This window comes from Parasteatoda tepidariorum, chromosome 1, assembly GCF_982258835.1.
Source record: "Parasteatoda tepidariorum strain Cologne lab strain chromosome 1, Ptep-v5.0, whole genome shotgun sequence".
Classification (NCBI taxonomy): domain Eukaryota; kingdom Metazoa; phylum Arthropoda; class Arachnida; order Araneae; family Theridiidae; genus Parasteatoda; species Parasteatoda tepidariorum.
In genome coordinates, this window is record NC_141755.1 from 45,281,378 (window position 1) to 45,306,247 (window position 24,870).

The window sequence follows — 24,870 nt, forward strand, 5'->3', positions numbered from 1 at the left end:
TTGTAATTACTTTGTATTTCTAATCTACTCATAAATGCAAGATTATTAAAATTATAATTGTTATGGTTTTTGTGCAAATTTTTGATTATGCAGATTCAAGATTTGTCACAGGCATTGTTTCCCCTACATAAGCTTCTGCCAATAACTATATTTTTCAAAAGTATGAAGAACTTGTATGACTGACAAAAAAGTGTTATTTTAAATTTAGTATTTGGTGTACTGGTTTCAAACATGAAGATTGAGTTTATTGAAGCTTTGATAATTCAGATCTGATTTAAGGAAGCTATTTTTGCAAGATTACCTGCTCTACATTGTTCTAAAAAGAAATTATAGTAGTGAATAGTTTATTTATAAATTAAAATTCTATAAGTGTGCATCAATATAAAAACTACAAACACAACATTTTGGTAACCAACAAAGTCATTATACACTATATACATATCAGTAATTAGTAACATACAGGTAGTATAAATACTAGTCATTAAGGCACTGCAAAGCATTAAAAAGTACAGGCATCTGAGGTAAACATCTGAAATAGAAAGAAAATCATATTAGCAGGTATAAAATTAGGTTAAAAAAACAACAACATATAAGTGGTGGCTATTCAAATTCAGGAGTGCACAGCTTAATAACTTTTGTTTCAATGAGAAGATTCTTTGGTTTACTGTGTTAAGCCTCCTACACATACTATATACACGCTTAAAGTATGATTTTTCAGAGAAATGTGGTTTAACTGATCTGGACTTTAGTTTTGCTCAAATATATTCATATCTAGCGTCATATTGACATATTTTAATTGTAGACTCTGTCTTTACTTTTTGCGTATTTCGCAATATCTCAAGAACTGTTTAAGCGAATTGAAATTTATTTTTGCATACGGTTATAATCCGTTTATACAAAGATAATTCCAAGGTAAGTTATGCAACTTTTTATACCATTTTAAAGAATGCAATTTTTAATTGCAAAATACTAAATTTGAGCAAAATCGGTCTAATAGTTTCTGAGAAATTGTATTTATAAATATACAACTTTTTTAAAATTTGATTTCTTAGTAACTATTCCACCAATTTTGCTCACATTTTGTATTTGGCCGTATAAAAAGTGCCTTCTTTAAAATTATGTAAAAAGTTGAACGGATATCACATTTGATGAAAATTGTGAAGCTTTTTATATGGTGTGTTGTTGACTGAATAAAAATGTCTGCAAAAACTAAAGAAGTGCAAATGATACCATAGCTGGTAAAACGGAATCATAACCAGTAAAAACCTTTGCATAAGGTCTTTGGAATTCCACACTAGTCTTCTTCACACTAGTTAACAGCAATTTGTTACAAATATTAAAATTTTTTTGTTTGCTTGTCTAGTGTTCCCAATCAATTGTCTCATGGGAAATGATCTACTATAGTAAATTGCAGATTGTAAAGTTGTTTGTGGAGATTCTTTCCTTATTACACAAACAGACTCAAGCTCTAAAAACATCTAGGTTAGCAATGATCTTTTCAGTGAGGGTAACCCCATTAAAAAAAATAACCAATAATTGTTAGGTTTTTTAAAACATTTTTGAGTTAGACACATTAAATGTTGGAGAATTCTGAAACTTTATAGGATAGAAATCTGTTCAATAAAAAAAATTGCATCTACATTTATTTTTTCATTAAAAGATAGAATGCCAAAGAAATCTTCCAGCATATAATTATGAATACTAAAGGAAACAAGTAATTGTAATAAAAATGAACTAACTTGCTACACTTTTTCGACATAATTTCCTGGAAATATTCCAAATATTCCTGTGCGTACGGATGTCCCCACATACCATCCGTCATCACACATTTCAACTACATAAACAGTGTCACCTTCTGCAAGTTCCAGCTCATCTGTGTTTTGCGGTGAGTAACTATAGATGGCTCTATACCTATAAGGTGGAATATTCTTATTTCTAATTCATAAATTATATACAGTAGACACTCAATATAATGACTCAAGGTCGTTATATTATGAGTACACAAAACTACTGAAGAAAGTTATTTAAAATAATTCAGGACTTAACATGCAATACCAAAAAAAAACAACTATGAAACGGATAAAATAATTGACAAAAATATTATTTCAATGCCCACCCAATTACACACCATATTAGGTGGGCAAACCTTGATTTAGTACGGAGAATGAAAGAACATTCATGCCTTGACTGGGATTTGAACCCAGGACTTTTCTGAGAAGAGGTCAGCTCCCTGACCATGACACAGTCCGGCAAAACTTACGAAGTACAGGCTTTAATAGATACTGGCAGTTCTTGTTATTTTCTTAAGATGTCAGTTGCTCAGAAGCTTCAACCTGCTGTCAATGAATTATATGGTTTTGGAAATCAAAAGGGACCTTCAATGACCACTATCAGAAAAATTGAAGTCAATAGTGTAAAAAACAATGAGTAAAAGGAGTAAGTGTTCTGATCTTCTTATGGGATGAACTAGCTTGATCAACCATACATTACTTTTGCCAGAATTGGGAAAAGATTTCATATCGAATATCAGAAGGAAGAACCCTTTAAGAATTTATTAATTGAAGAAAAAGTAGATTGAATCTGCCTTAAAGTTCTTGAAGCAATTGAATTCAATCAAGCAGAGGATATTGAAAATGGGCTAATTGGTTGGTTACTGCAAGAAAAAAATGGAAAAACATTCATTCCTTTGGCAAATATCGGACCCAAAAATTTCAGACTTTAAAGAGGTATAATGTGTTGGAAGAGCGGAAGTGGTTGAATTGTGCTCAGTTGTAGAAGTTAAAGAAAAGATCTCAAGTTCATTTAGCTGTAATAATTTTAAAGAAAAAGCTCTCATTAAATTGTGCGACATGAAGATTGACTTAAATACTGGAGCTGAACAGAAGCAAGAATTGTTTCAACTATTGAATGAGTATAGATATTGTTTCGCAATGAACATTTCAGAGCTAAGTTGCACTAACTTAATGGAAATGGATATTAGAGAAGTTGAAAGGTCAAAGCTCATTAGTATGAAATCATAAAAAAAAAGAATGCTCCTGATGCAACAGCTATTAAAGAAATTGTGTCCAAAACAAGATCATCTTATGCAAGTCCTGTCATACTAGTGAAGAAGAAAACTAATGAGAACAGACATCTAAACAGTCAAACTATAAAAGATAAGTTTCCATTATCTACAATTGATGATTCATCGGCGCAATTACATGACTGCAGTTATTTTACAACTTAAGACTTGGTCCACAATTATCTACAAACACCCCTAACTGAAAAAGCAAAGCTAAAAACAGCCTTTATAAGCCCAGATGAAACTGGAAAGTTCAAGAGGATGATTTATGTAACGTGCATTAGGTCCATTGTACAGTTCACAAAATAAATAAAAAAACCGACCACTCAGAATAACTTTTGATCTAAAATTATTGGATTTCCAGGTTTTAAGACTCAATCTTAAAAGTTTGAGGGGGTGACCTCAAATATGCTAATTAACTAGTAGAGACGCTATTTAAGTTACAAAATCAGATAAAAAAAAAAACGTATTTTTTTCTGAATAAACATGCCTTGAACAAAGAATTTGGTTTTCTGACCCCCAAAATATAGGGGGTAGCCGCAATCTGTAAAATATAGTTCTCATAGCTTGGACCCCTTAATGTTAATTTTCTTTCTCGTGTATTTCGCTATATCTCAAGAACTATTCAAGCGAATTAAAAAAATTTTGCATCAATTTAAAGAACGTAATTTTCTATCTGAAAATACAAAATTTGAGCAAAATGGGTAGTTCATGAGAAATTTAATTTCTAAAATAAGGTTTCTTTAAAATTCGATTTCTCAGAAACTATTCAATCGATTTTGCTCAAATTTTGTATTTTGCCATGTAAAATTACATTCTTTAAAATGAGGTAAAAAAATTTATACCATATAATTCACAATTGTTTCGACCATTATTAAATAAAATAATGATAAATATTTATTTAAAGTTATATTTTTCATGGTGGATAAACGAGTTTTATAGTTACGTGCAAGCACTTTTCAATTCACTTAAAAAGATCTTAAGGTGGGACAAAATAGGCAAAGAATAAATTTATCATTAAGTGGTCCAAACTTTGGACCACTCTCCGGCCCAAACTATGGAGACCATTCTCCCAGATTGCGGCAACCCCATATCAATCAGAATTGTGAATCCATCGTAAAAAAAGTGTGTCAATTCAGAGAAAGTATGTTTTTATGTCTGATTTTGTAACCCAAAAAAAGGAACCTACCATTCTGAGAACTTTTTTCAACAATTGACACAGGTCGATATGCTCAACAAACTTGATATAAAAGAAAGGTAAAATATTATTCCTAAGGAAAACAAATTGTAATAAAACTGTTCTATTCAAAAATAAAGTTTTGAGCAAGCACAATCTGTATCTACTTTATGTTTTGTACATTTAAGAGGCACTATTTGCTAACAAAATTATTTAGTTACTTACATAACAGGTTCAATCAGATTGCTGCTTTTCTTCCCTCTACTTTGCATGTTGCTTCTTCCATTAGTTACCTATGAAATTTTTATAAAATTTCATTTGCTTATTTTTTTTTAAATATTGCATAAGAAATGTTTTGACACAAACTATAGTAAATTAGGTTCATATAAAGATTAGCCAGTACCTTTTATATCATATATAGCTAGTTTTTTAATATAGTTCATTTAATTATATCAGTTTTTATTAAAATGTATTTTAATATTTCCTTTTTAAAAATGAAAAGTTTAGATTTAAGATACTAAAAAAAAATAATTTATAAATTTTTTTTATGAATTTAAATTGAAATTCATAAATTATTTTATGTTTTACACATGAAATCCAAATTGGTAAAATCTTAAGCAACAAAATATCTTTATAGTTTCACAACAAAAAGATTAAGAGAGAAACTTACAACAGCAGAAGTTGAATGGATGGGAGAAATTTGTGATGAAGATGGAGTGACTGTTTTTAAGATTCCTTCTCTTGAAGTAGGTCTGCTTCTGAAACAATGGAATGAATACAAATTTAAACTACTTTTCTAGAAATACAATAGGTACACTTCAAAGAAATCTTTCTCAAAATGGAGTCTGGCCTTCTAAGTACAAGGAGAATGCACTTGGAATGTCCTCCAATCTGAGCATATGAAAGATCGAAAGAATTATATAACAAAAAAAGATAAGAAAAGAAAAGTATTTGTAGCAAAATTGCAGAATTGTTTACTGCTCAGATTCAATTTCAACTAATTAAAACATAGTGTAAAGTGCAAAAAAAAAGAGAACACCTTAATAATTTTTTATCTTGATAAGAACAGCGTCTACCCTTATTAATTAGCTTTTTTAAGGCTAGACTCCCAAACCTTTAAGATTAACACTAGAAAGACAGGGCTTGTGTGTTTGCTTTTCAGAATTAAAGGTTCAGTAATTCACAAAGAAAAAAAATTAAAAGCAGTTTAATTTTTGAACTTTTCATAAATATAACTATACAAGTTGTTATCTCATAGGAGCATAAATATTGAAACTTATACCTATGATGACAGCCTCTAAGGAATTTTGAAATATTATGGAAAAATTAATTTGTTTCACGGATTTACTGTGACACATTTTTCTAGTATTAAAATATAGTTTTAGATACTACATTAATTTTATAGAAAGAAGAAAGCGGGAAGAAGGAGCTTGATTGCAGATTGTTCGTGTTTTTTGAATTTATCCTGCAACTATGTTCTGCGCTCGGTATGTTTCATTAAGAAAAATCAGCTAAACAATGAAACCAACTGATGCAGGTGTGAGAACACTCTTAAAAAGAAAATTTATTGTTAGGGAAAGAATTCATACATGGAATACATGTCCAGATTGAAAAAAAAATGGTTTACAGTAAATGTGGTTATTGAATGATACAGAAATTGTATAAAAAGATTAATTACATTGCATCACTGTCATAAATTTCAAGTTTCATCAATTGAAAAAGAGTGTTTTATTTTATTTTATTTTGTTTAAAATTATTTTCTGCATAAACTGGAAACTCAATTATCCAAACAATGAAAATATAGGAACAGGAATACCAAACAATTAACACATTTGATGAAAAGGATATAATGTTTTGTTTAATCAGACCACATAAGTTGTTAACCAAATAAAAAAGATAAAAAATTTTATTCATGGAGTCTTTACTATATCTTTACTAAATGATAGTGTAGCATGTTTATTTGAGTTTAGACACATAACTGGTCTAAACTAAAAATGCCTCTTTAGACTGTCTATGAAAATGGCGATTTTTGATCATTCAAGTGTTATGTTTTATTATGTGAAAACTTGATCATTAGATAAAAAGTTATTAAGATGCTCGCCTTTTTGTGTGCACTGTATGACCTTTATTAATCATTGTTTTAAAAGGTGGCAAAATGTTAAATAGTGTCAGCACATGAGTTTTTATGAGGAGAAAAATACTAGATATTAAACACTAAAGAATTAAAATAATATTTAAAACCACACATTAAATCTTTGCAACTCTTTTAAGTTTAACCTGTTACATTGATTTAATAAATATTTAAAAACAGAAATAAATCAATATATTAGAAAGTAGAAAAAATTTTATGGTCTAAAAATGATTAGAAATTATACTTATAAGTGCATTCTATGTTGTAAAGAGAGAATTCTCTAACATCAACAAAATTAGAATTTATGTGATCATTTTTTTTAATCATTATTCTCATTATAAGCTTTTATTATTTTACATATGTTTAATTCAAATCATATAATTTAGTAGGCAAAGGTAATGGATTCTATAAGAAAATCAAGAACATTTAGTGAAATTTGTAAATGTAGTTTCAATTTGAGAATTACAAAATTATTCCCGATATATTTTTTTCACCCATATATTTCCTTTTTATTGAAAATTTTATTAGCAGCATAAAACATCGACATTATTGTGACTTTAGCGGCAAATTTAAAACATTTTCAAAATCATGTCAATCCTGCTTATGATAAGGAATGAATATTAGTTTAATAAAATAGATAAATTAAATTTGGCACTAGAAAAAAAAAACATTTACAAAAAAATAACGAAAGAGATAAAGAATATTATGTTCCACAAAATTTTCTAATTAATAGCATCATATGCTAATAGTTTTATTTCATAAGCATAATAAAACTAAGCTGGAGAATTCGGGTTGTTATTTGACTATGGTGCATGCCCTAGTTGTACAATTCAACCATTTTCAATATTAAGATAGTACAATTCAAGTATTGTCAATATTAAGATTATTAATCTTAATTTAAAAAAAAAAGCACTGGATATTAGACACAATGAAGAATCTAAAAATAACGACAAAAGTGATCACTAAAATCAGAATAAAGATTGAAAAAGTAGTCAGAAAACTTACCCTGATGAACTAATTAGCGAATTGGGAGAAGACAAAGGTGTTCCTAAAAAACAATAAGGATAATTAATTTTAAAAATCAAATAACAGTATGAACCATAAAAAAAATTGAGACATAATTTCAGTGAGATAGAAATAATAAAATTAAATTCTGTTTCTTTTTATGACTTTGCACATCATAAATCTAATAATGCAAGATTGGATCCGAAATTATATTTTAACGTTGACAGTGTTAGAAGAAAAAAACTGTCAAGTCACTTTTCTCGAAATCTATCGTGAAGCACTTACATTGATTTTTCAGCAGTATAGGCTTTGTATAATTAGTTTTAAAATACAACTTTTAGGCATGTTACAGGGTTGCCACAGCAAAAAAGGAACAAAAATAGTTGCTTTTAGTAACCTCAAGAAGGAAAATAGTTGCCTAAAACTACTAAAATAGTTGCTTGAACAGGGTCAAAAATTTAACAAAAATAGTAGCCAAATAACTAAAATTATAGCTTTTTTGTCATATACTATGATTAGGATTTTGTGACGTCAGAAATTTTAAAACGTGATACATCGCAATATAGCGATGTATCGCAATTTAGCATATGTTCAAAAATTACCTATGACAAATCTTTAACTCAATCAAAAATAAATAAAACGAAATAAATCTATTACAAAAGAAAATACTAATTCTAAACATATTCCACTATGACATCAATATCAATGCTTAATATTTTCAATTAAAATAATAAAGAAGTCAAAGTAAAAGCAAACCCAAATTTTATTTCATTCTTAAATTGAAAATGATTTATTAGTTTAAAAATAGCACTATAACAAAATATTTTACATGCTTGCATTAAAAATTAAAAGAAAAAAAAAACAAAAGTAGAAAACAAACCAAAGAAATGTTCACTTTAGAAAAAAAAATTTTTTTTAAAATTATTTGTTGAAAAAAAATCATGCTTTTGAAACATCATTGGATCCTCTGTTATATTTAAAATAATAAAAAGTAGTAATGACTAATGGTCCAATTCTGTACTTAATAAATGTAAAAATATTTTTTCTTTATTATTTTCTTTTTTGAAAATAAAATCGACTAAAGATTTGTTTGTTTAAAAATGATACTGACTATCTAAAAAATTATAAAACAAACAAGTATTGAAAGAATTTTAATACAAATTAAAAAAAATAAATACTTTAAGTACTAATGTTAAATTATTAAAGAGCGTCAAAACATTACTAAACTCTTTATTTAATTTTTAAAAAAATGATTTGTTTTAACTGCACTACGCACATGGTAGGCGGCTATAAGTACGTGTTAGGGAGGGGACTGAAAAGTAATGTTCATTTTTGCGAAAAAACTTCGCTAAGAGTAAAAAAGTCTCCCAATAGTCGCCTATTCCTGAAAATAGTTGCTTTTTTTTGCCTTTTCAGGCAAAAAAAGTCGCCATAGTCTCCTAAGGCCGAAAATAATAGCAAATAGTTGCATTTTAGTAGTCTGTGGCAACCCTGATGTTACAATTTTTCAACGATTTCCCAATTTCAGGACCATTTTGAAAATATATGAGCCTTTTTAACCTAGGAAAATTGTGAAAAAATATTTGTAAAAAAAAAAGTGCTACTTAATCCAATTTCAGCCCTGTTAGTTGTTGGGCAAAGAATTCATAAGTTTTAACAAATATCATAAAATTAGTTGCATATCACATACACAGGTTATTAAGACATAAATTACTTTTTTCAAGTGGCTCTTGCAGGACTTGTAAATAAGAAGCAGGTACAATTCCTTTTCTGTTTTGCAATTTGGCTTCATACCAGTTGGAGTCTACTCTTCTCAACAAAGTTATCATGTCATGCTAATAAATTTAAATAAAAAAGCTGTTTTTAGAGGGCAAATTAGTATGAACACCATTCATGTTCAAACAGAAATGTATTGCATCAGGTTTAAAGGCAAATTCATTATACAGTCTAAGTTCTTTAGTATGCTCCTCAATTACAATGACCTTTCCATTATAAATTAAAACAAAAGTAGATGAAAAATTAGCAATTTCGAATTATATTAATATCAAACAAGCTAATATAGGCTATATTTAAAAAAATTGTAATAAATTTTTCATACACATTTTCAAGAGAAACTTTATTTAAAATGAACATAATGTAAGAAAAATTAATTGAGGCTATATCAAGTTGATTTTTATAGTTAAATTCAAAATAAAAAAAAGTCTTAAACATCATAGAAGTTTCAAAATAAATGTTTCAAATGTCACATTTATTTATTTTGTTAATTACATAAATTTTAAATTCATGTACTTTTATTGGCTTTGTTTGAATGAATGAAACAGATTACGATTCTAAAAAAAACATTTCTTCAGTTTCTACCATTTGTCAACAGGAAATAAAAACGACCTAACTGAATTTTACAGTCACTTCGTGATCTGATCTTTAAACTTAATTCGTTCATCCATTGTGATATAACATACTATTTTCATTTCATGCGTAATTTTAATTTTGTTCTTAACATTGTCACCGGGAAGAAAAAAAATTCAAATTTTTTTTTCTGAGATTAAGACTATTAAAGCCTTACCTTTTTCACAGAAAGTTCAATAGAAGTGTGGGCAGTAAAATCATAGAGAACTTTACCCATTCCCTCAAATGAAGATTGAGGAAGAGATGCATGTTCTGGTGGTACAACCTTAAAATAAAAAGAACATTACACAATGAAATTAGGGGATCATTATTAATAGGAAAACTATAAGCAAATGCTATTAAAAGTTAGGGGATCATTATTAATAGGAAAACTATAAGCAAATGCTATTAAAAGTTACATTGTTCAATGTTTTGAACATTTAGAGTGCAGTTTCCCCTTCCCCCAATTATACTTCAGTTTAGACCAGTCACGATCTATTCCTATTTGTTGTAAAACTTTTCATTACACAACTTCAGTTCTAAGTCTTTACAGTTGGTGTTTTAAAAATAGGTAAGTTAAATTTTTTTTAGATATCTGAAGCTTTAATAGTTGTGAGATTTAAATTCCTAGAATTATATTTTAATAAATTGATTTGTATCACTGCATCATTTTGCTGCACGCTCAAAATTGGTTACATACAGAATATGCTTTGTTACATAGCCTAGTGCAAGATATTTTTCCCACCCATTAACATGAATGAAGGTGCTTCTTTAGAAGAGGAAACATTTTTTGTTTTTTTTTCTAAATGTGAACGCAATGTAGAATCAGTTAAGAGTTTAAGACAATTTCAGTTAGTCAATCAGTTTAAGAACATTTAATTAAAAAAAATTTTTTAATTGTATCTTTTGTGCAGTAAAAGTTTTTATTTGTTCAAATAAACAACAGCAAATAATAATAAAGAGCAAAAATGAAAAATAAATAAATGCAAGAGCTAAAATTTAGTAAAGCACAGCAGCAATATTAGAACATCATTGATAGACATGTACAATAAGCAATTATCTGAATGTGTGAAATATGTAAAAATATATATATATATATATATATATATATATATATATATATATATATATATATATATATATATATATATATATATATATATATATATATATATATATATTGCATCCAAATTATATAATAAGGATAAACTTCTTGTTCTTGGAGTAAAAAAATTGATGAGAAACAAATCAGTGCAAGCATTCTAGGAAAATAACTATGTAACAATTCAAATAAAATTTTATGCATTCAAAAACACTATTTCAGTGCTATAATTCTTAAAAAAATACTTTCAAGTGGACCACACTAGGAGATTTCTTTGCAGTTCAGTATGCAGCTGTTCACATTTTATTATAATTTTAAATATAGACTAAATAAATTTATACTAGTCAACTATAAATATGTGAACATTAAAAAAATAATTTCCAACTACATACCTGCCAACTAATAATCCTTTCGAGAAAGATTTTTCGCAGTGGTAGTAAAACAGGATTTGAATTACAAGTTTAGGAAGTATATATGTTGAAATTTGAAAATGCTAATGTCGAGTATCATGACAATATTGCATATCAATATATATGCTTAAATTTTTAAAAATTAGTGGTTGTCAAAAAGATAATAAATTTAGTTTATAAATGCAAAGAATATATAGAAAGCATACATTTTACTACCACTTTAAATATAGAAATAAAATTTTACGCCAACTGCGTAAAAGTTGGCAGGTATGCAACTATTTACAGAAATGTTTTGATTAATCATTACCTCAATATAGCTGATAGGAAATATTCCAACAATTCCTTGCTTTTCCCCTTCATACCAATTTTTATCCAACTGTCGTAATATTAGAACATTATCCCCTTTTTTCAGGGAAACTTCTCTGTAAAAAAAAAGTGATATCTAATTGATTATTTATAGCAACACATTAAAAAAAAAAAAAAAAACGCCATATGAATTTAGCAAAATTTTTTATTGAACTAAGTCCTACTAAGAAAACTCACAGGTTGATTTAAATTACAATGTAAAATTACTTTAATCTTTCTTAGCAGTTTTTACTGAATTTTTTTACCTTTCTATTTCTGTAGTGCTACATTCTCTAGTGGGTACTTAAATTTTCATTAGGAATGTCTTTACCACTTGAGCCACTGCAATTTTTGATAATAAAAAAGGATTTATTAGTTTATTCTTTCTCATGCTTTATTTTATTAAAAAAGTTTAAATATTTTGCTCTGTATAAAAAAAGAAAAAGTTGAAATGTGACATAAAAAGGGATATAATTTTAATAACTGGAATGTAACAACTGCTTGAAATCTTTAATGAAACTTGTCAGAGCTGTTCAAATGCTGAAAAAAAATGTTTCCAAAATATCAAAATGCAAAAAAATTATTGTACAAAAACTTTCTCTAGAGGTAATCTTGCCATAATTTATTTTTAGTTTTTTTTTTACTATTTGAAACTTCATGGTTCACTTATCTTTCTCTAAATATTACTGATATAGACGAAAGAGAATTTGACATGAAAGGTTTCTTCTCTTACGAAGTCAAAATAAATATATCATTGAAAAAATACATACTTGGGTGATTCTGGCCTGAAATCAAAGAGAGCTCGAGCAGGTATTTTCAAATCAGGTGATCTACAAGGTGATTTTAAAATTGAACGTGTAGGAGACGACAATTGACTGGATCTATGGAAAGAAAAAAAAACATGGTAACAATACAAAACAGTTTAATAGGCAGTATTGATAAAATCAAACTAAAGTACTCAGAATCTGAGAAATATTTTTTAAACAGTAACCTTAGGTAGAAATTTTATAATTTGAAATACTTTTTTAAAATTCATCAAAAACCTCTTTTATTTGAAGGATTGCAAATATGAAGATAAATTTAAAAGTGAGATTCACCAATTTGCATTTTTGCACAGCATAAAAAAAATGTAAAAAAATTAGTTTTAAAATTAAATTTAAAACTAGTATTATTTTATAAGAACTAAAAGCTAAAAAGGAAGATTTATAAGGTTTTACAATTCATTTGAACAAGGTTGAACAACTACCTCTATATAAACCCTGTTTGAAGTTGTTTATTTTGTTAAGCTGGTAGCACTTCCTGGATTGCTGGAAACGCTACCAGCTTAGCATAAGTTGTGATGTTACAACAACAAAAGTTGAAGATGTTACAACAATAAAAGTTGAAGATGTTACAGTTTAAATTAAATAATAAGCAAAGCTGTATACAGACATATACAATCAAGTTCAATAGTTTGATCAACTTAAGGTAATTTTCAAAAAGAGGAAATTTATAATAACCTTAAAAAAAAAAGATTACAAATTAATATTTTAATTTCAATAAAAAAATCTACATTTTCAAAATTTCCTATTAAAAATTGGAGATTGAAATGGACTACAGGTGGTGTAGAGCTGAACTCTCTACCTATGGCAACACTTCACATGCTTACACCATTAGCATGTGGAAAGTCACAGGAGAAGGAAGTACGTTTGTTTAAGTCTTTATTTTCAAATAGATTAAGGAATTTTAAGTTTAGAAACCAAAAACTATGTTGAACACAGTTCTAAAAGAAAGCATCATGGAAATCTAAGAAAATATTTTTTGATAGTTAAAGACCAAAAATATTAAGTAAGAGGATAATATTCAACTGTAACTTGATTGATGGGGTAAAATTTTTCTTAATTTTGTGTCTGGTTATGGTATATGGTATGGCGAATATGGTCTTTCCTTAAAATTAGTTGCTCTACATCTTTAGCCTCTATTATTTGAGCTAATAACAAAACTTTTCTGTGCTATTTATTCCAATACAAAGATAACAAAATTAATTTTCAAGCAAAGATAACATTTACAAAGCGCAGTAAAATACAAAATAATAATTAAAATTTTCATCTTTAAAAATACGAATAAGATCTATTTGTTTTAAGAGAAGTAAAGCAATAGTACAAATGAAAGGTAAACTTACGATGGGGATAATCTTTGATGCAGTTCCGAGTGAATTACTTGTCTCATTTGGATTTCGTATGCACCATTCTGTTGCTAAAAAAGTATAAAATTAACTATGTTTTATGATATATATATCATAAAACATATATATCATAAAGACATTTATTGTATTTTATTAATTTCTAAATAAATGCAACATATAAATATAATTTGTATAAGAAATAAAATGCATTTATAATAATAGAAATAAATGAATAATTTGTATAAATATGAATGTAGTATTCGGAAAGGCATTTAAACCGTTAACTGTTAGAGGCAAATTACAAGAAAGTTGTTTTAAAAACAGAGAACTTGAGGTTATTTTTCAACTTGCTAATTCTAAAAAGACATCAAAGATTAAAAATGTGATTAAAAATAATGTTTTAAATATATGAATTATAAAATACCAACATTAAATTGTAAAATATTATAAATAAGTTATGTAAGTTCAATGTAAGTAAGTAATAAGTTATGTAAGTAATTGAACTTAAAACCTATGATTTAAAAATAAGCAAAATTTAAGTTTCTACTACTACCAATAATATAATTTATAAATTTATCAAACTATAACAAATTCATGCAGTCACTCAAAAAATATCCTACTTGGCAAAGTCCATTTTCATTCACAATAGCATATTCAGATGGTAAGGTCAAAGGTCTTGTACCTAGATTGTTTTTTTTAAAAAAAAATTAAAAAATTAAGATTTATGCAAAGAGAAAAGGAAAAAAAACTTTCTAGTATAAACCCAGACAAATACATAAGTTTAATATATTTACCTTGAGTTGGTACAGTTGGGCCATTGTAGTTTAAAGGTGGGTGTGGTAAAGGTCCAATGGATGGTTCTAAAAATTAAATAATGAGTAAGTAAAAAAACTAAAATACAAAACTTTTGATCCAAGTTTCAATAAATTGAGAATTTTTTTTAATTATGTATATAATCTAAAAAAGCTTTTAACAAGACGAAACTAGAAAATGTTAATTTCTAGCTTGTTACTTCGAAGGCCAACTCTTACAGAGGAAGAAGAGGTTTGGTTTTTTAAAATCCTTTTATGTATTATATTATTCTTATATATATCACCAATAAAAATATAGATGAATGATATTAAATTTTTTAACACTGCTTAAAAAAATCAAATGGCAAATATCACAAATTAGAAACGAGACTAATTACCAGAATGAATTACAATTTATTACATAAATTTAACTCATTAGTTAAAAAGAACAATGCCCATGCTGTTAGTAAAGCATATCTAATTTATCATAATATTATTTTTAAAATATCATGTCTGCAATAAATACAATTATAGAACACGTGATTAGAAAACAATTCTGTATTCATTTTAATATTTAATTTTTTGTTACATGCTTTTACAAAACTTTTGGCTACAAAAAACCATTAAAGTTCCTCACATGGTCAACTAAAAACGGGGGTTTAGCTTGATTTCTGATACTTTTCCATGAACTTAGTGAAATTCTAATACACAACATTAAAAATATCCTGAAATTTTTTTTAACATGTAAATCATATAGAATGCTATGATTATTAATGATATGATTGGTGATATATAGATTTATTTCAATACTGTGTTGTGTAACGCTCTGATGGCACAGTTGGCTAAGGAAGCGCTCACACTACTGGCTGGAGAGCTGGGGGTAGTGAGATTGAACCTAGCAGTCGACCAAACAACCTTCGTGTATATGCAGCAAGATGCACATTAAATTTGTTGTGGCTGAAAGTCCTTTCGTTGCTTGTGGAAGTTTGGAGAGAAGGATTCCAGTTCAGGTCATCCGACCGGGGTCAAAATTACGTGATAATCTGCCCAGTGCCTTAAAAAAATGGGGATATGTGCTTGGCTATGGTTGGGTGATGTGTGTTGTATCACAATGCTTTATAAAACAGACTAGAGAATTAAAACTAAAATGGAACAAAAGAAACATGAATACAATACAGGACTTCAACAGGGAATACTCTGCATGCAGTCATGTGAAAGCTTTTCAGTGAAGAGCAGCTTAACAAAAAGAATATAGGGTAGAATCAGAGACACAAAAGAGGTCAACTTGACAAATTTCACTGTATAGTAAGAAGGTTTATATACCTTGGATCTTTTCTGGAGCAGGTTTCCCTAAGCCGCACTGGGGAACTTCCCCTCCATGTTGGATTTCATTGTACCACTTTTTTTGCTGATTGGCGGAAGGCGGATCTGGTTGCACTAACTTTTTTGTATAGTGATTATCTTGTTCATAACCATTTTTGAACTCACTGAAAAAGAGTTGAATTAAAAGGATTACAAAACATTCTGCAATGTTGTAGTGTTTCCTTTAAATATATTAATTTATTGCTACTTACTAGGAAGGTTTAGGAACATTCATGGGTGGCAGGTATCTTTTAGAACCCTAAACATAAATACACAAATAAAAGTATTCATAATTAATATATTTCAGATTGTAATTCAACAATAAATAAATAACTGGACTCATTTCGAACAAGTAAAGGAACCACAATATTTGCTCCTTACAACCAATTGCTTGTAAAAAAATTGGTTTGAGTATGAGTAAAAATAATTATGACTTCATACATACTATTAAAATAAGAAATAAAGGATTTACTTAATTTATTTTTTATTCACGTTCAGTGCAAAAGATAGTTAATTTGCTTTAAGTCATGAGTTATGAAATTGTTCTTTCGATAAGCCCAAGAAACATCATCAATATTAAAAATAAAAAAATTCCTCAATTCAAAAAATATCAAAAAGGAATTTTTTAAAAAAGCGATTAGCTGAGTTGGAGATGAGGAATTTAAAGAAAAAAAAATCTGAATCACAAAAACAATGCTCGCTAAAAGCGGGATTTGCTTGTTAAAAGGTAGCAATACTCCAATAGACTTAAAAATTGGTACAAACCAAGTATTTCCGTTTTCTTTGTTAAATCTTTGTTCTCGTTTAATCAAAGCTCATTGCACTGAACTTCAGAAAATGCAATAAACTAAGCATTTAATTTTTAGAGGGTTCCTTTATGCCTTTCTTTGGGTTAAATTTAGGAAACAAAATTGTATCTAAACTTTTTAAAATTTTAATTATGCTCCTTTCTTACAATAAAATTTGATCCTTAATTTTTTCAATAAATTTCTGATCATCCATGCTCTGTTATCAGGATGAACTTTGGCAAATTGCAATGGAAGACGCATCAAATATTTTCTTAACAGGATATTTTGTTTCACAATATTTTATATGAGTGAAATCCTGTTTCTTAATATTTTGATTCTGTACCCATCCTATTTTGTTAATACAAGATCCACTATACTGGTTATCACAAATTATAGAAAAAATTACCTTTACTTAAAAAGTTATATACACAGAATTTACCGAAATTGGCGCACATTATAGTGCATAAAATATCATAAAAAGTATTAACCAAACAATTATGATCCTTCTGAAATTAGCGTATGAAATGTGTCAGTTTGGAATATAAAAAGTATCTTAAGTATGATCATCTTTTCATCTTTAGCAGTTTTGCAATATTTGTTGCTCTACAATTCGTTTCTTTAAATTATTGTTAAAGACATGTACTGACAAAACATTGTTAGAAAACAGCACCAAACCTACAAATTAAGAATTGCTTTAAAAGTCATGGGTGATATTTTCTTAGCATTTCTTAATTGTGGGTGTCACTCTACTCCGTTCCATGTAGTTTACTGTAATATCACAGTAAAGATCAAAATAAATAAATAAAGATTTTAGCTATTATATTATATTAGTTAAATGAAAACTATGAATGTGATTTCTCCCTTTAAAAACTAGAGGTCGATTTATTGGAAGGTGTTTATTGAATGCCTATTAAATATTATATCAAATTATGTGTTGTTCTACTTAACGATAACATAAAAATATTTATATATACTTTTCAAAATAAAAATCTCTTTATGCCTTTCAGAATAAAAAATATTTTATGAAACATAAAATAACAGTTACCTTACTGGTAAAAAAATTTTAACAAATGAATGATTACTCAAACATGGGTACTAAGTTAATAATGATATTTTATAACTCACATAAGTAATTTCATCATCCGTAACAGAAGAATGTCCTGGTTCATAGTCCTCTATTAATCTAGGACGCACATTGTATGTTTCTATAGACGATTTAGCAGAGGGTGGATAACCATACCCAAAACTAAAATAAAATGAGTGTGTTGCTATATTATAATATATATAAGGGAACACATTACAATGCAAAATGTATTTAGTGAACAGTAAATTTAAAGTAATCAATTATTTTTTTGTTTAAAATGTAGTCTAGGGGTGCACAACCTTTCTGAATGAATATATACAATATAAACATTGGTATTTTAGGCACAATTCCTTTTATCAGTTAACTTAGTAATATATTTGCATTGAATTCTTTTAAATATTCATTCAAGTCCTTAAGAATACCAAACTGATATTCCTAAAAAAAAATCAATCTCTTTAATTAAAAAATAGATTTACAGGAAAAAAAATATAAAGGTTGGGAAAAAGTTACCGTTTTCGTACCACATCATGTAACAGAAAAGTAAATATTGAAATAAATTAACTGTATGTTTATGAATGAAAATAAAAATAAATATTTCATTAAGGAATATAAATGCTAATTAATGGGAATTAATTTATAATATTGAAATAAAAGCATCATGATTTTGAAAAACACATGGAAATTCGACAATAACTGCCAAAAACACAAACTAAAAGTCACTTAGATTAACAATAAAATGCACACAAATAAAGAGCTTTAAAAGTGATTACTAGAATTTGAAATTCAATTCATTGCAATTATGAGAAAATATATAGAATATTGAGAGTTGACAAAAATGTTGAGTTTTAAAACTTTGGAAATTTCTAAGGATAATCACAAAAAAGGCAGTAAAAACTACATTGATTTAGATTTTGAGTGTCTAAAACTTATATGTGCAATTCAAAATTTTCAATTATTTTTATTTTCGAAAAAACAAAAACATATATAATTGTTTATTTTTATGTTCAGGTACTGCCCATAATGTAGTCCTTCATATTAGATACGATTAAACAGGGTGCATAGTCAAATATTTCAACAAAAAATAAGCACCTTTTAAGCACTCAAAAAATACTTTCAAGCGCTATATATATGCTAACAAAATTCGACACAATTTTCAAAGACTTTACATGATTATGATAAAATAACTAGTTTCTGACAAAGAACTTTTTTATTGATTATATTAGCCACCATAAAACGATGGAAAGATTTTTCGGTTCAGTATCAGAGGGTGGAAAATAAAGTATGAAATTGAGAATATCTTACAAAATACAGCAGAGTTGCACACGAGAGTGCTAGAATCTCAACGAACCCAGCTCATCCAACGCACATGCAGACTCACAAACATTTCATAAAACATCTAAAATGATTACTGCTTTCATGTGCTTAGGATCAACGGTCTGCGAAATAGATTGTGGTTGAAGGAATCGTGAAAGCGTTGAATAGAACAATATGAAAACCTTGCTTTTGCCACAATATGTGGTGAAAATCGACATGGTAAAGAAAAAAATCTTAATTTTGGAATTAAGGCCTTTTTAAAATACCCCAATGAAAAAAGCACCTTTAAAGGCTTTTAAAAAATGAAAATAAGCACTTTTCAAAAATGCTACACACCATGTTAAATACATATTAAGAGAGTTTCTTCAAAAAAGAAAAATTAAGAAATATTAATATAAGCTTATAGTTATAGTATATTAAAATGTCACAAATATTTATTTATATAAATTAAAATAATAGAATTAATAATATCAAAGATCTTAAAAAAAGTATATTAATCACGAACATTTGCTGTAATTTTAAAGATTACAATTATGACATGTTTTAAGTTCATCTATATTCAAAAATTAAAAATTCATCATACACAAAATATTCCTTTCAATACAGTATAAGAGAGGAAGATTTTTTATTGCAAAATATTTCAAAGTTTAATGATGAGAAAACTATTTCAGAAATGCACAACCGGAAAAACATTTTAACAAATCATTAATTTAATTTCATTGGAAATAAATATTAAAGTCCCTATTAAATAACATACACATACTTACAACTATCAATATATCTAAAAAGTTTTAATTTTTAAGATATAATGCTTACTTATTGTTGTTGAACTTGGAATCATTATTGTTACTGGAACGGTTGTCAAGAGTGGATGATTTCTTTCTCATAATTTTATCTAAAAATAAAATTTATATTTTAATATAATTAGGAAGTTTAAATATATAAAATTAGGAAGTTTAAATATATAAAATAAACTAAGTCTAAGGTGTATTATACCTTTTTTATTAGATTCAGGTTCAGAACTGTATCCAATAATGTACTCCTGTGGATCTATGAAAAAATGAATTCTTTTATCATAATATAATTATAAATAAAAATAGTTATGATGCAAATAAATTGAATTAACAGTGTTTTAAATTATAATCTTTAGTCCAAAAAAAAAAATTCGTCAAAATAAATACACACATAATTTATTATGGGGAACAGTAGGTTTCCCTTTGGTGGACCCAAGGTAATAACAAATCTATTTCTTCTTTAATGAAGGCAATTTCTACATCATGCTTCCCTTGGACTAATATGTTTTAGGCTACTGACTCTATCGACACATCTATACTAAAACTGCATTTTGTGTGAATGTTTGGAACTGTCCTGCCTCACAAGACACTTTTTGGCTCTCCATCCTATTTTGGATACATATCTCTCTTCATTATAGGATTGCAAGGCTTAATAAAACAAATATAAGGACATAATTGTCACAAATGCTATTAAAAAATAGTTCAAAAATGTAATATGAAATATGATCGATAACATAGTGGTCTCTTTCTGAGTTGCTAGTATATGTTTACGTAACATTGATTAACAACAGTGGAGTATGGTGAAAAAGGACATTTTGGGATAAAGGGAAGGAAAAATATTGATAAAACTGTGTGTCATCATTTATGGACTTAGAGTGAAGCAGTAAACAGGTAAAACATTATAATTGTTATTAAATATATTGAAATCGACTGTTTACTGATTTGTTATCTTACAGCAGCCATTCTTTTTACTATTTTCTTAAAAAAGGCTTTTTGAGCTGTGTTCATTTTCTTAAATAAGTATTTCAAGCTTTTTCCATTTTTATTTGAAATACCATAATAAAAACTCACAAATGTTCAATTTATTTTTATTTCAATTGCTTTTTGATACAACACATGTGTAAATCTTTTTTTTCAATCACTAGTGGGCTAAGTCACCTGTTCGCTTACCTATTTAGATCTATTGGTGAACAGAAGTAATTTTCTAAGTAATTAATTTTTAAAATATCATTTGTAACATTGTATTGTTCAAGTAAATTTGACGAGTTCACAATCGTTATTTAATATTTTCGCTTACCAAACTGAAGGATATATTAAATATTATTTTTGTTTGTAACTCATTGTGCATGAAGCTGATCATTAAGTTCTAAATCATTTAACAGATATCTTTACATTGTGCATGAAGCTGATCATTAAGTTCTAAATCATTTAACAGATATCTTTAACTGTAATTTATAACAGTATATTTAATAACCCTTGTTGAACAGCTGACCCAATTTTTGGATTTACGGCTACTAATGTTCCACTCTGTAGCCTTGTAATTCTGAACCCAATCCAGGAAGATAAGGGATCTCCTGGGTCAAGTACCTGGAGAAATTTGCCTCCGTGAAGGACTTTTTGATAGAACTAACCCGCATTTGCGTTACATGGAGAGGAAGACAACGGGAACCTCTCACGGATAGACTGACAGCAAGGGTACTCTAATCCATGATCCGTCCAGCACTGAGTACCTATATTTTACGTCAGCATTGCAGTCAGTACAACCCAGATGCGGGAATTGTACTGAACAGCTATTGCTGAGATTCGAGCCCGGTTCACCTTATTGGATGGCAAATGCTCTATCCCCTGAGCTTGCACAAAAGTAATAATTGTAGAACTGTTAATAAGATTAGACCACCTTACTAAATTATTTTATCTTAAAATGTAGAGCAGAATTACATTATAATAATAAAAAAAAAACAATTCTCTTAGCTTTAAACTCTTGAATTAAAATCATAATAATAGCAGTACAGGAAAATAACAGTTAATTAGGGATCTAAATTTTTTTTTATAGAAAACAATACCTTTACAACTTTTATCAATATTATGCTGATGATGAACAGAACAATATGGAAATGAATGAGGGAAAACTGAATCCTAATAAATGATTTTCCAGCTAATAAAAATGCACAGACAACAATGGAAAACTGTGACACCATCATTAGATTTTTATATATAGTAAGAAACATTTTCATCAATTTTAACAAGATAATTGAAAACAAGTGTATAGTGGAAGAAATTCTGTAAAGTTCTGTACAAATGTATAACATACCATTGGAACTATCTGCTTTATGCAAAGATTTATACATAGTCTTGTACCAGTTGTGCATATTTTCTTTCTTTACACTCTAAAAAAGTAGTAAACAAGTTGAGTTTCATTTATTTTTAAATAGTTATTATTAAATTAAATCTTTAAAATAAAGTAGTTTTACAAAATATATTATTATTTAAGAAAATATTTATTTACATGTCTGGATGCATTTAGAAAAAACTGAAAGTACTTCCTAAATACATTAGTCTACATCATTTCACCAGACAAAACACAAATGCTTAATTTAAATAAATATGAGATGAGCAACAAAAAGAAAATCATTTAGAAATAACTCAAGTAATAACAATGGAAACAAAATTAATTAACTACATAACTCCACACAATTATATGAAATGTTAAAAAAATTTACACAAACAATATTTTTTAAAAATCTCTTGCTTTTCTTACAACTATAACTTTCATTGTTCGCAAAAGTTTAATATGTTCAGGAGTTACTAATTCAAATTTAAATGCCGCTGAAAAATTAAAAGATGTTCCAAACCTTAGTTAGATACCAAATTCTTAAAAAGGTTAATCATGCATACAATAGTGATATTTTTTAAGAAATATATGGAATAAATAGATAATTCACAGAAAAAAATAATTTAGAATGTAAAATTAATTAAATAGGCTGCCATCAAGCATCAAAGCTAAAGATTGTTTTTTTTTTTTTTTTAAATAACTAAGTAAATTGGCTGAAATCAAGAATCCAAACTAATTTTTTACACATATTTAATATTTAAAAAAAGAATAAATATTTAAAATTTAAAAGTAATTTTATCCAAAATATTCCCTTCAAACAAAAAAACGTACATTTCTAGGTGCAATTGGAATACCGTCTTCAGTCGGACCGATACCTTCATACTTGGGTGGAGCTGGAATGAATCTAGTTGTCGATGTTGTTTCTTTCAAAACTTCCTTTACGGGAAGAGCATAGTACTTATCTGTATGCACTTTATCTCCATCTATAGTTGTTCTCTTATCGATTAAAACAGCACCAGGAGGAGGTGGTTCATCTAAGATAAAAGAAACAACAAAATATATCTAAGCTTTGATGTAAAAAGACATAACTATCACTAAGTTTAAAACTAGATATTTTTACTTACAGCAAAATTATTTATGTTAAATACTGAACCAAGTGTGCAATTGTATGAGAGTTAGATGCGTTATGAGGGTTATAAGTTCGACTATTCTCACTTTAGTCTTTGTGACAAAGATAAGTAAATTTACAGTTTAATAATTGCAAAATGATTAAGTTACACACATTTTTCATAAAATGCTACATAATAATATAAAATCACAGGATTACTTTACATAATAAAAGATTCCCACTTATAGTATTAAGCCCTTAATTAGGAATAATGTTAATTACATCATAATAATAGTAGAGAATAATACTAAGAAAGTATGATAAAGAACTAATACAACTGGGCACACTTTTGTAATCATTGCCTAAAACAATAATGTTTCTATCAAATTGCAGTCAACATGCCAAAATACTTGGGTATGAGACTCATCTTTAATAAAGTTTTTGCATTCTTAACTTAAATAATGAAAAACAATAAAAGTTATAAAATTAGTCTTAGCACTTTTTTTTCTTTTTTTAAAAAAAGGAACAAATCTGATGATCTGAAAGATTTCTTTTTTGTAAGATTGAAATAATTTTTCTACTGTTTATATTAGATACACATTCATTATTTTTTTTTGACTAAATGTGTTAATTCTAGATCATATTTGTTGTTTTTATATTACATTATAATATTACATTTGTATCCACCATTTTTAGTGCAAAAAAAAAAACAGATTTCAATAGCTTAGAATTCATTGCCTTTCGTCAAATCGCCAAATAAATTTGAGAAATTTAAAAATAAATTTTTATTTTCTCTAAAAAATACAGAAAAATTATTACATATAATGTTTTTGAATACATGCAATTACTTAATAAAAAAAAGATCAAAGAAATCATCCCATAAAGATCACTTACGGGTAATAATGGTATTTGAAGGTTCTGCAGAACCATTATGGTAATTGTCATTTTTTCCATTCACTAAGGAAGGACTCTTCATTCTTTCATCTGGACTAAAACCATTACTATCAGCCTTAAAATAACAAGAAACATTTTAGGACACCCAATAAATATTGAAAAATAAAAAATATGTTGTTCTATAATGTCCATTAATCAAATTCTAAGATATGGAAAACTATAAATTTTTTAAAATTATTTTCTCACATAATTATTAGAATACAATTATACAATCAGCATAATCAGAAGGATTACACATTTGTCTGGTTGTAGATTTATAAATATATATAAAATATTTGTTAAATCAGAGAAAATTGATTTTAATGCTAAAATTTTTGTCTGAATGGTAATGATACAGAAACAAAAATGTATTTTAAAATCTATATTTACACTATTAAATTATCTTTATAAAGAATCATTTAAATAATTTTATTTTGCTAAATTTTTGAAAAAAATCAAGAGATGATATTACTCATTTATTTAAATCTAAATGGCATTGACTTTTCAATGGCATTAAGTTATTCAATTAAAACTGGAGAATATAAAATAACACTTTTAAAAAGAAAGGTTTCCAGAAGCATTCT

The 24,870-nt window shown here is 27.3% G+C and overlaps 1 protein-coding gene across 4 annotated transcripts in view; it reads right to left on the reverse strand.

Annotated features, from left to right (window-relative positions):
• Positions 1–327: 327 nt before the first annotated feature.
• Positions 328–24,870, reverse strand: part of LOC107436706 (uncharacterized) — a 97,509-nt gene continuing 72,966 nt past the window's right edge. For all 4 annotated transcript variants that reach the window (XM_087162566.1, XM_016048506.5, XM_016048505.5 and 1 more), the window contains 20 exons: positions 24,248–24,362; positions 23,077–23,279; positions 22,225–22,300; positions 20,116–20,169; positions 19,936–20,014; positions 17,847–17,967; positions 16,146–16,192; positions 15,895–16,058; positions 14,575–14,640; positions 14,401–14,462; positions 13,778–13,851; positions 12,387–12,497; positions 11,579–11,693; positions 9,938–10,045; positions 9,089–9,209; positions 7,375–7,417; positions 4,909–4,996; positions 4,464–4,531; positions 1,740–1,911; positions 328–529 (listed from right to left, as the gene is read on the reverse strand). In XM_087162566.1, coding sequence (XP_087018692.1) covers positions 1,743–1,911; positions 4,464–4,531; positions 4,909–4,996; positions 7,375–7,417; positions 9,089–9,209; positions 9,938–10,045; positions 11,579–11,693; positions 12,387–12,497; positions 13,778–13,851; positions 14,401–14,462; positions 14,575–14,640; positions 15,895–16,058; positions 16,146–16,192; positions 17,847–17,967; positions 19,936–20,014; positions 20,116–20,169; positions 22,225–22,300; positions 23,077–23,279; positions 24,248–24,362 — 1,884 coding nt within the window. In that variant the 3' untranslated portion in view covers positions 328–529; positions 1,740–1,742. The remainder of the gene's footprint in view (positions 530–1,739; positions 1,912–4,463; positions 4,532–4,908; positions 4,997–7,374; positions 7,418–9,088; positions 9,210–9,937; positions 10,046–11,578; positions 11,694–12,386; positions 12,498–13,777; positions 13,852–14,400; positions 14,463–14,574; positions 14,641–15,894; positions 16,059–16,145; positions 16,193–17,846; positions 17,968–19,935; positions 20,015–20,115; positions 20,170–22,224; positions 22,301–23,076; positions 23,280–24,247; positions 24,363–24,870) is intronic.